This window comes from Grus americana, chromosome 19 (genome assembly GCF_028858705.1).
Source record: "Grus americana isolate bGruAme1 chromosome 19, bGruAme1.mat, whole genome shotgun sequence".
Taxonomy (NCBI): domain Eukaryota; kingdom Metazoa; phylum Chordata; class Aves; order Gruiformes; family Gruidae; genus Grus; species Grus americana.
The window spans coordinates 5,688,319-5,701,005 of NC_072870.1; the positions used below are offsets into that span (position 1 = coordinate 5,688,319).

At 64.8% G+C, this 12,687-nt stretch overlaps 2 protein-coding genes across 3 annotated transcripts; both read left to right on the top strand.

Moving 5' to 3' along the window:
* The first annotated feature begins 4 nt into the window (after positions 1-4).
* RILP (Rab interacting lysosomal protein) lies at positions 5-5,186 on the top strand. 2 transcript variants are annotated; one of them, XM_054847615.1, is made up of 8 exons: positions 5-362; positions 568-691; positions 1,115-1,236; positions 1,437-1,628; positions 2,091-2,254; positions 2,403-2,525; positions 3,779-3,862; positions 4,217-5,186. In XM_054847615.1, exons 1-8 carry the CDS (start codon positions 108-110, stop codon positions 4,371-4,373), a joined length of 1,221 nt encoding a protein of 406 aa, XP_054703590.1. In that variant the 5' UTR covers positions 5-107; the 3' UTR covers positions 4,374-5,186. The 2 variants fall into 2 exon arrangements, with proteins under 2 accessions (XP_054703590.1, XP_054703591.1); XM_054847616.1 differs by lacking the exons at positions 3,779-3,862; positions 4,217-5,186 and adding an exon at positions 2,673-3,770.
* A 486-nt stretch (positions 5,187-5,672) lies between these two features.
* Positions 5,673-12,402, top strand: SCARF1 (scavenger receptor class F member 1). The gene is made up of 11 exons (XM_054847595.1): positions 5,673-6,146; positions 6,877-6,938; positions 7,268-7,369; positions 7,485-8,010; positions 8,447-8,665; positions 8,756-8,884; positions 8,961-9,064; positions 9,256-9,367; positions 9,446-9,570; positions 9,766-9,903; positions 10,245-12,402. Exons 1-11 carry the CDS (start codon positions 5,752-5,754, stop codon positions 11,240-11,242), a joined length of 2,910 nt encoding a protein of 969 aa, XP_054703570.1. The 5' UTR covers positions 5,673-5,751; the 3' UTR covers positions 11,243-12,402.
* Positions 12,403-12,687: the final 285 nt, after the last annotated feature.

Below are 12,687 nucleotides of genomic sequence, written 5' to 3' on the forward strand. Positions count from 1 at the left end.
GAGCGCTGCCGGTGAGATCCCGCCTCGGGCGGGGAGTGGCCCCGGACGGGGCGGGCCGGGGCCGGGGCAGGGCGGAGCGTGTGCGGGGCCTCGAGCGGCGGCGGCAGATGGCGGAGCCGTGGCGGGGAGCGGAGCCGCTGTGGCGGACGCCGCCGGGCCGCTTGGCCCCGCCGCACGTTTACCGTATGGCGGGGGCGCTGGGCGCCGAGCTGCGCCGCCTCTCCGGCCGGTTCGGGCCTGAGGCCGTGGCCGGGCTGGTGCCGCCCGTCGTGCGGCTGCTGGAGCTGCTGGAGGCGCTGGTGGCCCCGGCGGGCGCCGAGGGGGAGGCGGCGGCACCGCCGGCCGGGCGGCAGGACGCGGAGGTGAGCGGGGCGGGGGCGCTCGTCCGACCCTTCTTCCTTCGGGGGTCCCCTCCGCGTGGCACAGACCCACGTTTGTCCTTGCGGGAGTCCCCGTGGGGACAGGACTGACCCGGCTGTCTCCCCGCCCCCCCCCCCCGGGGTGGCCCTGACCCGGCTGTCCCCGGTCCCCGGGGGTGGCCCTGACCCGGCTGTCCCCGTCCCCCAGGACCCGGAGCAGAGGCTGTGGGAGGCCGAGCGCCGGGAGCGAGCCCTGCACGGCCGCCTGGCCCGCCTGGAGGAGCAGAACCGGCAGCTCCTGGGGCAGCTTGCGGAGAACCAGTCCCAGGAAGGTGGGTGTCCCAGTGGGTTTGGGGTCCCCTGATGCTACAGGGTGTCCCTGTGGGGAATGGCAGGCTGGGTGCAGGTCTGAACCTGCTCTCCATGCTACCCAGCCCTGGAGACCTGTCCTTCCGAGGAGCACGAGGGTTATCTTGTTCTGCAAGCTGCAGGGACCCCAAACCCCCAGAGCACCCCCAAGCCCCCAGGAAGGTGATGGAGGCAGACACGAGGTGTGGGCTGCTGTTGCCAGCACAAAGATGTGTCGGGCACAGCCTAAGGCTCTCAGCTCCCTGCTTTCCACTGTTCCTACTCTGCTGTCTGACAGGAACGTTAGGCTTTGCAGAAGCACTGAAGAACCTCATAGTGTTGTGGGGTTGGGGGAGTCCTTGGGCCCCAGGGGCCACTCACGTCTGTCCGCCCGTGTCTGGGCTCAGATAGCACTGCGCGGAAGGAGCGGGAGGTGATGCTGCGGCTGAAGGAGGTGGTGGACAAGCAGAGGGATGAGCTTCGTGCCCAGGCCCACGAGATCGTCTGCAAGAGCCGAGACACAGAGGCGGTGAGCGTGTGGGAGCTTGCGGGTGTGGTGGGTGAAGGGCCTTGGGGACCTGCTTTCATGTCACCTCGCCCTGGGGCTGTCACGGCTGGTGATCCTGCTGGGGCAGATGCCTTTCCTGTGGCTCTGCCTGCGCTGATGTCCCTGGGTGGGGGCCCAGAGCTGCTGCTGTGCCTCACTCTTGGCTGCCCCGGGCCCTCCAGCTGCAGGAGCAACTGCATCGCTTCATGGCCATGAACGAGGACCTGCGTCACAAGGTGGCCGTGGTGCAGGCTCAGCTCAAGAGCGCTCTGGAGAAGAAGTCGGACCTGGAAGCTGCGATGCTGCAAACCCAGAAGGAAATGAGCAGGAGGAGCAGGACTGCCCCTGAGATCCAGTGGCCAAAGCCCAGCCCGGTGAGTCCGAGCCCATGGCCCCGCTGCTACAGGGCATCGCTAACGCCGACCCGACCTTCCCAGCCCTGCGTGGGGCTCCTGGCACACCCGGACCCACCGGCTGCCAGCAGGACATGGCCGCTTGAGTAAGCCCCAGTCCTGAAAATTGAACAGTACGGTGTCTGTGATGCCGGTAACGCCTCCTCCATAAAAATTGGTAGGGGTGGAGGCAGGAATGAGCGAGGCGAGGTGACGGGAGGAAAAGCCGTGTGGGACTCAGAGGATGAGGAGGGTTTGTCGTGTGTGGTGATGGGTTGTGGGTGCTGGCAGAGCTGGGGAGCCACCATGGTCCATGGAGGGCTGCAGCAGCTCCGGACTAGCAGCTCCTACCTGAGACTTTTCCATCTCTGCCTGCACGTGGCACCCAGCCTTTGGGTCGGGGTTCGGAGTCTCTGCCTGCCTGCTGACTCTCTGTCCCTGCAGGAAGGAGCACCGTCACCCGCCGAGGAGCCGCAGCACCAGGACGCGGGCAAGAGCCCTGCTCACTGCTGCTTCTCCAGGGAAGAGCTGCAGCAGATCCTGCAAGAGCGGAATGAGCTCAAGACCAACCTGTTCTTGGTGCAGGAGGAGCTGGCTTATTACCAGCGGTGAGTCCTGCCGCGGTGCTGTGGGGCAGCGAGCCATGTCCCTCCTGTCCCTGCAGCCACCCGTGGCCCATCAGAGGCTGCTCCTGGCACCGTTGGGGCGGATTTCTTTGCCAGGGTCTCGGTTAACCAGCTGGCTACTTCTTGCCAGGGAGCTGCTAAATGAAGAGAGAGTTCCCAGCTTCTTCTTGGATGCGATGAAGTCAACTATCAAAAGACAGAGAAAAAAAATTAGAGCCAAAATGCTGGGAACGGCAGAGGAGTCGGCGAGCAGGTGAGTCCTGCTCACCAGGAGGGAGGACGGGGAGCCTCCCGTGCAGGGTGGATGCCGGCTGGCGGGCTCCTGTGTTTCCGTGTGGTGTGATGCCCTGGACGGGAACTCCCCCAGGCCAAGAGCTGCCTCCTCCCTGCCTCCTTCCAGAGATCAAAGGTGTAATGTCTGCACTGGATGTCTTGTTCTGGCTTAGTCCTGGGAGCGCTGCAGGGGCTGGGCTCTTTCTGCTGCCACTCACGCGTTCTTGTCACCAGTCACACGTGGCCCGGCCAAACGCCGCTTATCCCTGCGTGGATGTGGCAAAAGGGAGGCGAGGTGGTGGCGCTGGGACCACTGGATGAGGCAGGCTGGTCCCTGCACTGTGCGGTTGGAGGCTGTCCAGCAGAGAGCCTTTGAAGATGACAGTAGAGATGTTCTCTGGAGGCTCTGCAAGATGTTCCTGGGCAGCGTTGGCTCCAACAGACTTCTCACGATGGGGAGGGGTGGACCCTGCCGGGCACCAGCCCCAGCTCCGTGTGTCTGCCGGTGGGGGGGGGGGGTGAAGCCTGCGCTAAAGCTGCCGTATGGCACGGGCGGAGCTGGTTAATAAAGGTCTGAAGGGGGCTGAGCTCTTCTGTGCTACTGAAACCTGCTGCTTGCTTGCGTCGGGGTCTCTGCTGGCAGCGGGGGGCCTGGGGGTTTTGGATCCTGCCTGCTCGCCTCCCTGCCTGGCGAGGATAGCCGCTGCCGTACGAATGCTGCCCTGCTGTCATCTCTCGTGGGTCACCCTGCTCCCCTGCGAGGCCTTGGCTGTCACTCGCCTTGGTGCCCGGCTGTCTCCCACCTCGCCCCGAGCCGTGGCCAGCGGTTGCCGATTGTCAGGCCGTTCCCCTGGAGAAGCGTGCGCTTGCTGTGCGGGGTGCGATGCCGAAAGACTTTACTGCTGTGGCAACCGGGGACGCGCCATCCGCTAACCGAGCGCCGGGGGTCTGAAGCCGGGTCTGAAGAGCTTTGTGGCTGGAGGTCACCAAGCCGGGGCTGGGCTTGCCATGAAGCGCAGCTGCGTCTGGGGCACCAGCGTCGCTGCAGCTGGCTGTGGCTTTGTGGCAGGTCACAGCCCGACAGCGATTTGTGGGGACAGCAGCCACCTCCGCGCGTGCCGCTCTGCGGGGGACGCTGCTTGGATCGGGAGGGAGCCCCGGGGTGGCTCTGGCACTCGCTCACGGTGAGCCTGTGACTCAGCACGGGTTTTTCCCTGCTCCTTTGTGCTGCAGCGACGAAGATGAGGGTTCCTGGCTCCCAGCTCGTGGCACAGACTGCACAGATGCTCAGCCTCCCGAATCCAAAATTAGGAGCTTGTAAGTTTGCTCCCATGCTCGGGTGCAGCTGGGGACGGGCGGCTCTGCCGGCAGAGAGGAGGATTGGGGCTCGGCTGTGGACCCCGCGCCCGCTGAGCTTGGTGCCTGCCCTGCCAGGGCCGAGGGTGCGGGGCTGGCAGGGGTGCTGCCGCAGCGGGGGTCGCTTGGTTCAGGGGGGATCCACCTTGCCCTGGGTGGGCGCAGGCCTTGCTGCTGCCCCTGGGGTGCTGCACGCTCCCGGGGGCTCACAGCTGGGCAGTGTCCTGCTGCCACCAAACGCAGAGGGAGTCGGGATCTGGATGCTTCCCTGGGAAGGCTCTTCTCCCCCACGGCCGTTATCTGCTCTCTCTGCAGTTTTGGGCTGTGGTATCAGGGCAGCAGCAAAGACCCCCCCGCATCCAGCTGCTCCGGAGCCTGGGAAATCATCGACTCGCTGGACACGCAGCCGGAGCCGAAGGGAGAGAGCGAGCCGGCCGCCATCCCCTCCGACAGAGCCACGCCGCCCCTCTGACCCCACCTGAACGGGAGCTGGATCTGGCCTCACAGCAGCGCTTCCCGGCTCTTCTCCCGGTGTCTTCAGGAGCAGCAGGGCAGCCTGGCCACTTCCCCGTGCCGTGGTGACAGCGAAGCCGCAGCGTGGGCGGTCTTCCTGCAAACCCCCCGGGACGCTCAGCCGCAGGGTGCCAGCCTGGCACGGGACGACTTGGCACCTCCGAGGGCATCTCTGCCCATCGGCCACCCTTTCGTTGTGCCCATGGCTTAACTACAGGGGTCTGGCACAGCCGTGCCCCCGCTCCCCACTTCACGCTGCTTAGCGCGGCGGGGGTCTGCACCCCCTTCCTGCTGCTGCACCCCAAAGGGCTCTTTCTGTCCGCTGGCGGCTCTTTCTGCCAAGCACCTCTGCTCGCAGCCCAGGGTCCCGTCACCGGATCCTGCCCTGCCAGGGGTATTTCGCTTCACCCCTTTCCACTCATACCTCCCCCCATCCCTGCAATGTGAAGATCAGGTTGGGGGGCCCGGGCAGGCGGCTGGGTGCTGTCCCGGGGTCACCGCACGGCTGGGAGGGGCTGAGCACGCTGCACCGGGTGTCTGGGAGCAGTCAGGGTCAGCACCACGAGTGCCACTCCTGCACTTTTCAGGCGTGGGGTGAGTCAGTTTTGTACTGGGACCTCTTCCTGCTGCTACTGGGAACTCTAAGACTGGAACAATCCTCGTGTTCACGGGGGCGAGTTGGTCCTCTCGGGTCAGGTACTTTCTAGCTCTAGAACTGGAGTCGGAAATAAATCAGTCTCTTGTTTCTCCCCTGAGGTACCCGCTGCAGCTTCTGCTCTCTCCTTCCTCCGGAAGGGCCGGGCGACGCTGCCAGGCTTCGGTCGCAGTGCTCCAGCGCAGCCGTCGCTTTTCCTGTGCCGATGCAAAGGGCTGTGGCCAGCTGCGCTGTGCCAGACCCCGGAACCCCTTTCGGGGGTCAGCTGCGATGGGGAGTGGGGCTACAGGGGTTGCAGCACTGGGCGTGATGGAGTTAAGTCCCGCACGGTGGGGGGAGCAGCGCGCTTCCAGCCCGGGGCCCCTCCGGCCAAGCCGACCTTGGGTAGGAAAAAGGTGTTTCCTGTGCGTGTGCTGACACAAAGCTCCTGGGGAGACGGGGAGGTGGGACAGCAGCCAGCAGCGGCTCAAAGGCCGGCATGGGGCACGCTGTGTCCCCACGGGGGACGTGGGGACCGTACCTTTCAGCCCCTGGCAGGGGCCAGCAGCGCCGTGGGGCAGATCACAGGGGTTGGGGCAGGGGGAGGCAGTGGATGCCTCGTGTTGGTTGGGGGGACGTTGGCTAAAACGGCTTTGGGGGTGATGGAAGATGGCACAGGGGGAGCGAGACAACCGCGGGTGAGATGTCTGGGTGGGTGCCAGCCCTTGCACAGCTACGCCAAGCCCCCAGCCACCCATTTCTGCTGCTGGGGTGGCAGCAAGGGCCAAAAATAACCGTGCGGTGGCATTCCCTGCCTCGCCCCCGCCGCACCCCTGGCGTCTGCATGGGAGCACCTCCTCCCGCATTTCCTCAGGAAGAAACCCAAGGCTGGCGGGAGGAAGAGGCCGCACCGCAGGAGGGACGGTACGGGACGGACGGGACAGACGGACGCTGGCGCAGGGCTGGGGAGCTGCTGGGATTTGGGCCCTCGTGCCCCAACGCGATGGGGAGCACCTGGCCCATCCTCTGCCTCCAGCTGTGGCTGTGGGTGCAGAGCTCTGCCCAGGAGCTCGACCCCAATGGCAGGAACGTCTGCAGGTAGGTGCCGCAGGGGTCCCTGCTTGAGCCTCTCCATCTTCTGGGGCCTCTCAGTAGCCCGACAGGGTCATCATCCATCTGTCCTTCCACGGATCTGAGATCTGAGCCTGGCATCGCGTGGGTGCCAAGACTGGGGCGATGCTGGGGAGCGTGGTCAGGGCACACGCAGGTATTTGGGGCATCCGGACCCCTTCTCCAGGGGTTATTTCTCACGCGCCCCCAGCACACGGGGCAATGGGGGACGTGGGAACGTTGGCAAAACTCTCATCATGCACCAGGTGGGAAATGTAGGTGTAGTAAACCCCGAAGGGCTTTTGAAACTGATGTCTCCTCTGCTTCGCTGCTGTGTCATCTCTCCCGTTGGTCTCGCCGTCAATGGCAGCGCCTTTGGTCGCCTTTGCTTCCATGCCTTTGCTCTGAGTCACCGGCAAAGCTTCGAGCCACTCCCAGAGCATCGGGGACCCAGCGCGGGCTCCACAGCGGCAGAGCCAGGCTGCCCCACTGCCCAGCCCCACCGCCCGGCCCCGCTGCCCACCCGGGCTGCAGCCTCTTAAATTTCCTTCTATTTTGCTGGCTTCCTTCCGGAGCAATGCTCCCGGGGCCGTGACGCTTCCCCGCCCGCCAGGCCCGCATTCACTTTGCCTTAGCGAAGGCTGTGAAGCCGCATGCAAACCCGTGCTGGCCCCGGCACCCCTCACCCCAGCTGACGGCCCCCCGGTGTCTCCCACAGGTTCCCCGCCGGCCCGGCGTGCTGCCCCGGCTGGAAGCAGGAAGGGCGGGAGTGCACGGCCGGTGAGTGATGGATGGCGATGAAGCCCAAAGCTCGGTCCCCGCGCTCGGCCGGATGGCTCCTCCGCAGCACTGGGTGTTGGGGGGAAGCCCTGCAACTCTTCTCGAGCAGCGGCAGTGGGGTGCTGCACCATGGGGACCCCCAAACACCCACCAAGCAAGCTGCTAATGGTGCTGCGGCTCAGCCGGAGGGATAGAGCGGGAAGCGGGATGACGGTTTCCCCCGGATGGCTGCTTCGGCGGGAGGTGGCCGTGTGGCGGGTGGTCCGGCAATGGGGTGCGAGCCCGAGGGGGGCCATCATGCATTGACGTGCCTGCCCTGCCGCCGACAGCACTGTGCGAGGGGGAGGACGCCTGCAGGGTGGACGAGGTGTGCGTGAGACCCGGGGTTTGCCTCTGCAAACCCGGCTTCTTCGGAGCAGACTGCAGTTCCCGTGAGTATTTCCCCAGGGCTCAGCCCTCGCCGTCCCCTTTGCCAGCCGGGGTGCTCAGAGGACTGCCGGGCTTCCCCGTCACCCCCCCACCCTCGCCGTCTCCTTCCCTTCGCAGGCTGTCCCAAGCAGTACTGGGGCCCTGACTGCAAGCGGAGCTGCCCGTGCCACCCCAACGGGACCTGCGACCCGGCGAGCGGGCTCTGCACCTGCGACCCCAACCACTGGGGACGGCTCTGCCAGTTCCCTTGCCAGTGCGGCCCCCACGGCCGCTGCGACCCCCTGACCGGCGCCTGCCGCTGCGAGCCGGGCTGGTGGGCACATACCTGCAAGAAGCAATGTCAGTGCAACCCCGCCAGCTCCCACTGCGACCCGCTCACCGGCCACTGCCGCTGCCTGCCGGGCTGGTGGGGCAGGAGGTGCAGCTTCAAATGCTCCTGCAACCTCTCGCCCTGCACCCAGGAGAACGGCAAGTGCGAATGCAAGGCTGGGTTTTGGGGGCCGGCGTGCCAGTGGCGCTGCGACTGCTTGCACGGCTCCTGCAGCCCCCTCAGCGGGCACTGCAGCTGCAACCCCGGCTACCAGGGCAGGAGCTGCCGGGACCCCTGCCCGGCGGGGAAATACGGGTCTCAGTGTGTGCACAGGTGAGCTGGGGGCAGTGGGGGGGTGGGGGGGGGGATCCAGTGGGGTCCCAGGGGCCGCAGCCAGACCTTGGGGGGAAAATAATCGCGGTCGTGTCTGTCCCTTTGGCTGGGCAGGGGGACCTGGCCGGGGGTGTTGAGCAGCCCCCGGCTGGATGCGGCATCAGGGTTGCCCCAAGAGAAACATCCCACGAATGCCAGCAGAAAGCACCGGTGTCATCCCAAAATCTGGCTGTCCTCAGTACCGCTCGCCAGGGCGGTAAAGCAGCATCTCTCCCTGCTTGCCTCCTGCCCTGTCGCTACCACAGTGCGCTAAGCGCTATAGAGTATTTCCCCGTGATCCAAACTGATGCTGAATGCCGGTGTGGGGTGAAACCTGCGTTTCGGGGGGGGGTGGGTAGGTGTCAAGACCTCACCCCCCACCTACCCACCCCTGCAGCTGTGGGAGCTGCAAGCGCAGCCAGCCCTGCTCACCTGTGGACGGCTTCTGCCTGGCCTGCCAGCCCGGCTGGAACGGGACCCTCTGCAAGGAGCCCTGCGTGCCCGGCTTCCACGGCGAGGACTGCCTCCAGCCGTGTCCCCGCTGCCGGCGCGGAGAGGTCTGTGACCCAGAGACCGGGTCCTGCCTGCACTGCGAGCCCGGCTGGATGGGACCCAGGTATGGCCAGGACCGGGATCCCGATCCTCGTGGTGGGGGCTCCCTGCTCCAGGGCGCAGGGCACTGATGCTTCGCTCTCTGTCTTGGCAGCTGCAACAGCTCCTGCCCCGCGGGCACCTTTGGCGATGGATGCCAGTTCCTCTGCCCCGAGTGCGTTGCGGGGAGTTGTGACCCCACGTCGGGAGCGTGCATCTGCCAGGCGGGCTACTGGGGAGCCAGGTAATGCTGGGAGCAGGGCAGGGCTGGGGCCCCGCTCTCCCCAGGAGGCACTTCCCTCCTTTCCTCTCTCTTCCAGCTGCAACGACACCTGCCCGGAGGGGTATTTTGGAGTGAACTGTTCCTCACCCTGCCAGTGCTCCCGGGGGACCTGCCACCCCATGGGGGGGAACTGCGTGTTGAGTAAGAGCAACCACAAATCTGCTCCTTGGTGCTGGGGACGGAGGTGCTGGGAGGTTGCGATGCAGCCCGGTCCTGCCTGGTGCCTCCTGGCCCCGCTGCAGGTCACCGGCTCCTGCACTCTCCATCTGGGGTGGCTCTACAGGCTCGGCAGCTACAGGACACACCGGACTCAACCCATCTTCTCTGCACAGGTCTCAAGGACCACGGGGCCCTTGCAGCTGCCATCCTTGTCCCTCTCCTGCTGCTGCTGCTCTGCGTTGCCTGCTGCTGCTGCGGAGCCGGCCCAGCAGATGCCAGAGACAGGTATTTTTTTTATATTTTGCAACCTTTGATGCAAAACCCCACCTCCCACTTCCCTTCATGCCTGTCTCCCCTGTGCAGGGCGGCTGTGCCAGACGACGACGTGGTGGCCAGGATGAAGCACCACGTGCGGGGGGTGCTGGCAAACCTCAGCGCTATGATGCCCTGCTTTTCCCTGGGTGGCTATAAACTTCCCAAAGTCACAGGTAAAAAAAGTGGTGCTGCCAAAAGCCCTTCCAAACTGTCACTTCCACCCCGTGCTCTCTGCATCGTCACCATTTGGGGGGGAACCTGCACCCCCCACCTTGCCTCGCTGCACGTCTCAGGGCAGGCGTTGCTCCTGCCCCAGTCCTGAGCACCCCGGGGTGTCCGAGCTCAGCTGGGTGTCTTCTCCTCCCCAGTTTCCCACCACGACACGGAAATCCCCTTCAACCCCAGCTTCATCGAGCCGCCGTCAGCCACATGGGTCTCAGACAGCTCCTTCTCCTCCTCCTTCGAGACTGACGAGGGACCCGAGTACTCCGTCCCTCCCAGAGAAGGTGATGTCCATGGCTGCTCCTCCTCTCCCCGGCCACCCGCAGCCTTTCTGGGCTGCTCGGGGTCAATCCTGCCCCGTTACTGACCTTGGGTGTCCCAGGGACGGGTGCTGGGCAGAGGCAGCAATTATTTTCATGCCCTTGTTTTCCTGTCTGCAAGGACACACTGGGGCCGTGCTTGGCCTCGTGTGATGGGCTGTGCCCAGTGTGGGCAGCCCCGGTTCACAACCTCTTCCCAGGAAAACACTCCCAGGGACGATCCTATTGCATCAGCCCCTGTCCCGATGTGTCCCTGGGCAGGGGGTAGCTGTGGCAGCCCTAACCCTCACTCCTTTCTCCCACAGGTGTCCCGTTGCTGGGGGGGGCTGAGCTGCAGGGCGGGGGGTCCCCCCTCAGCGAGGCGCTCCCGGACCCATCCGCCTTCGATTCCGAGGATGTCTCGCAGCCCTTCGCCATCCCTCGCACCTCCAGCATCGCCAAGGCCAAGCGGCCGTCTGTGTCCTTCGCCGAGGGGACGAAATTCGGGGCGGCGGAGACCCCCAGCCCTGGACGGAAGCCCAAGACCCCATGGGGCCCGTCCAAGCTGTCCCCGCCTCCGGGGGACACGGCAGCTGAGTCCCCGACTGACCGGCCGGCCAGTGATTGCTACGAGAGCCCCGAGCCCCTTGGCAAGGGGGAGGAAAGCCACCGGCCATCGCCCCGGGCCACCCCGGGGGGACGCCGGCGGGTGGTCTCCGGCACCAGGCACGTGGCCCAAAGAGTGGAAGCTCTTGAAGCGGCTGCAAAATCCGGCAGCTGGGAGGCGAAGGGGAAGGAGCCCAATGTCACCACCATCTACATGATGGTGGGAACGGCCGGGCAGGACCCCAAGGCAGAGGGGGGTAGTGAGGGACCGGTCCAGGCCGTGCTCAAGCGGCTGGGCAGTTTGCAGAGGGGCAAGTGGGCTGCAAAGGAGGAGCCCAAGGTGAAGAGGAGCGCCGAGGCCATCCAGAAACCCCCCCGCCGGGCCCTGGCGCAGCACAGAGACTCGCTGAATAGCTGCAGGCAGAGGGAGAGCATCCCGGAGGCTCCCGCCGAGCCATCCCCTGGCAAGCACCAGCATCTCCCTGGGAAGAGACAGTCCTTCCTTCTCTCGTCTCCCTCGCCAAAAAGCACCGGGGCTCAGGATGGGGCTGGCGATGCCGTGGAGAAGGGCAAAAGCCCTGATTTAGTCCTCAGCCTCAAAAGGAATGATGAGGCTGCCCCAGAGGAAGAGCCGAAATACGAGAATGTGACCAGCGGCAGTGCCAATTCACCCCCCGGCCCTGCTGAGGAGCCACTGGCCACCCCCACGGCCACCTGAGCCACCACCGCCTGGACTGGGCCACCGGGAGCCCAGGAGCCCCTGGGAGCCGAGGTCCCTCTCCGAGCCGTGAACTAGAGACACATCGAGCCTCCCCGTCGACCCCCTCTCCTCCGCGCCGCCTTGCAGGCAGGGACCCTCGCTGGCCGGCACAGCCAGCGGGATGGGTGATGCCGAGAGCCGTGGCGGTGGCAGCCCCATGGGGCTGCAATGCTTCAGGGCTATTGTCTGCCCCTCGCCACGTGCCCCGTTTTGTGTCTGCCGCAGCCCAGAGGGACAGCGATGCTCTGGACGCAGCGGTGGCACCTCCTGGTCCCTGACAGCACTGGGCTTGGGGACACACGTCCTCATAAACGGGACTGGGGCTGCTGAGGACTCTGCAGGGAAACGCACGGGCAGAAGCCAGTTTCACTCCATCAGCTTTCACCTTTCCCCATCCCAGCTCCCGTAATGCTGCTCGGAGCGTCTTGCTGTAAAGGTGCTTCTCACTGGAGGGGATTATTTTGTGGAGCTGGGCTGGGGAGGGATGATGGGCCGTCACAAGCAGCTTCAGCGAAAATTCATTTTAGCTGCTTATCTCAAAGGGTATCTGGGTCTGCGGGGGTTCATCTGCGTGGCTCTGGCTTTCCTGTCAGGCTCTGGCTGCTTTTGTTTCTACGGAGCTATGCGTGTAGCATATGAAAAGGCTGGTGGCATGGCACGGGGTTTATCGACGGCCTTTTAAACTCTACGCGATACCAAGCTGCAATTGTGCAAGAGCAAACGTGGCAGCTGGGCCGTGACCATCAACCTGTGCACCCAGCGCTGTGCTGGCCCTGATAAGGACGAAAGCGGCACAGAAAATGGCATTTCTGCGGGTGCCCTAAGCTCCTGCCATCTCCCACACCTCATTCCTGCCGCGGCATTGCATCGTTACGGGTGGCTGAGATGCAACGAATGTGCCGCAGCATCTCCAGCACAGCCAGAGGCCCTCGGGCAGCGCGGGCGAGTCGGGCACGAGGGCTCTGCCGCCCATGCAGAACGGCTGAGATGCCCAAGAGGACTTGCAGCATGAACTGGTTTTAGATGTATCTAAGTGGTAGAAGTTTCTCGTATATTTTTCTCGTTTCGCGTGGCATGAAAGCCTCTGAATGAAAATTAAATGTTACCAAAGCCCTTCAGGAGCTGGGTTTCCCAGCCACCCCCTGAATCAAAGACACGGCCAGAAATATTCTCCAAAGTGTGAAAACTGTCGGCAGCCTTAGGCTTTGGGTTTGGGATTGGGGTTTTTTTTTCATTTTCTGGTTCTGTTGAAGTAATTCTGAACTCTCGTGGAGCTGAGCCCAGAGCAGTGCTGGAGACCGGAGGGCAGAGGGAATGCGAGCGGGCTGTGAGGGGCCGGAGGCTGCATCTCACGCGTCACATCCAGCGCTCCATGTGAATCCTTCTGGTCTGACACTGCGGAG

Bases quoted from the DNA above. Each gene is read 5' to 3' on its own strand.
- RILP (XM_054847615.1), top strand. From the start codon at position 108: ATGGCGGAGCCGTGGCGGGGAGCGGAGCCGCTGTGGCGGACGCCGCCG. The intron at 1,629-2,090 runs GTGAGTCCGAGC...CTGTCCCTGCAG, and splicing joins AGTGGCCAAAGCCCAGCCCG to GAAGGAGCACCGTCACCCGC. The intron at 3,863-4,216 runs GTAAGTTTGCTC...CTCTCTCTGCAG, and splicing joins GAATCCAAAATTAGGAGCTT to TTTTGGGCTGTGGTATCAGG.
- SCARF1 (XM_054847595.1), top strand. From the start codon at position 5,752: ATGTCTGGGTGGGTGCCAGCCCTTGCACAGCTACGCCAAGCCCCCAGC. The intron at 8,885-8,960 runs GTAATGCTGGGA...TCTCTCTTCCAG, and splicing joins GCGGGCTACTGGGGAGCCAG to CTGCAACGACACCTGCCCGG. The intron at 9,571-9,765 runs GTAAAAAAAGTG...TCTCCTCCCCAG, and splicing joins TAAACTTCCCAAAGTCACAG to TTTCCCACCACGACACGGAA.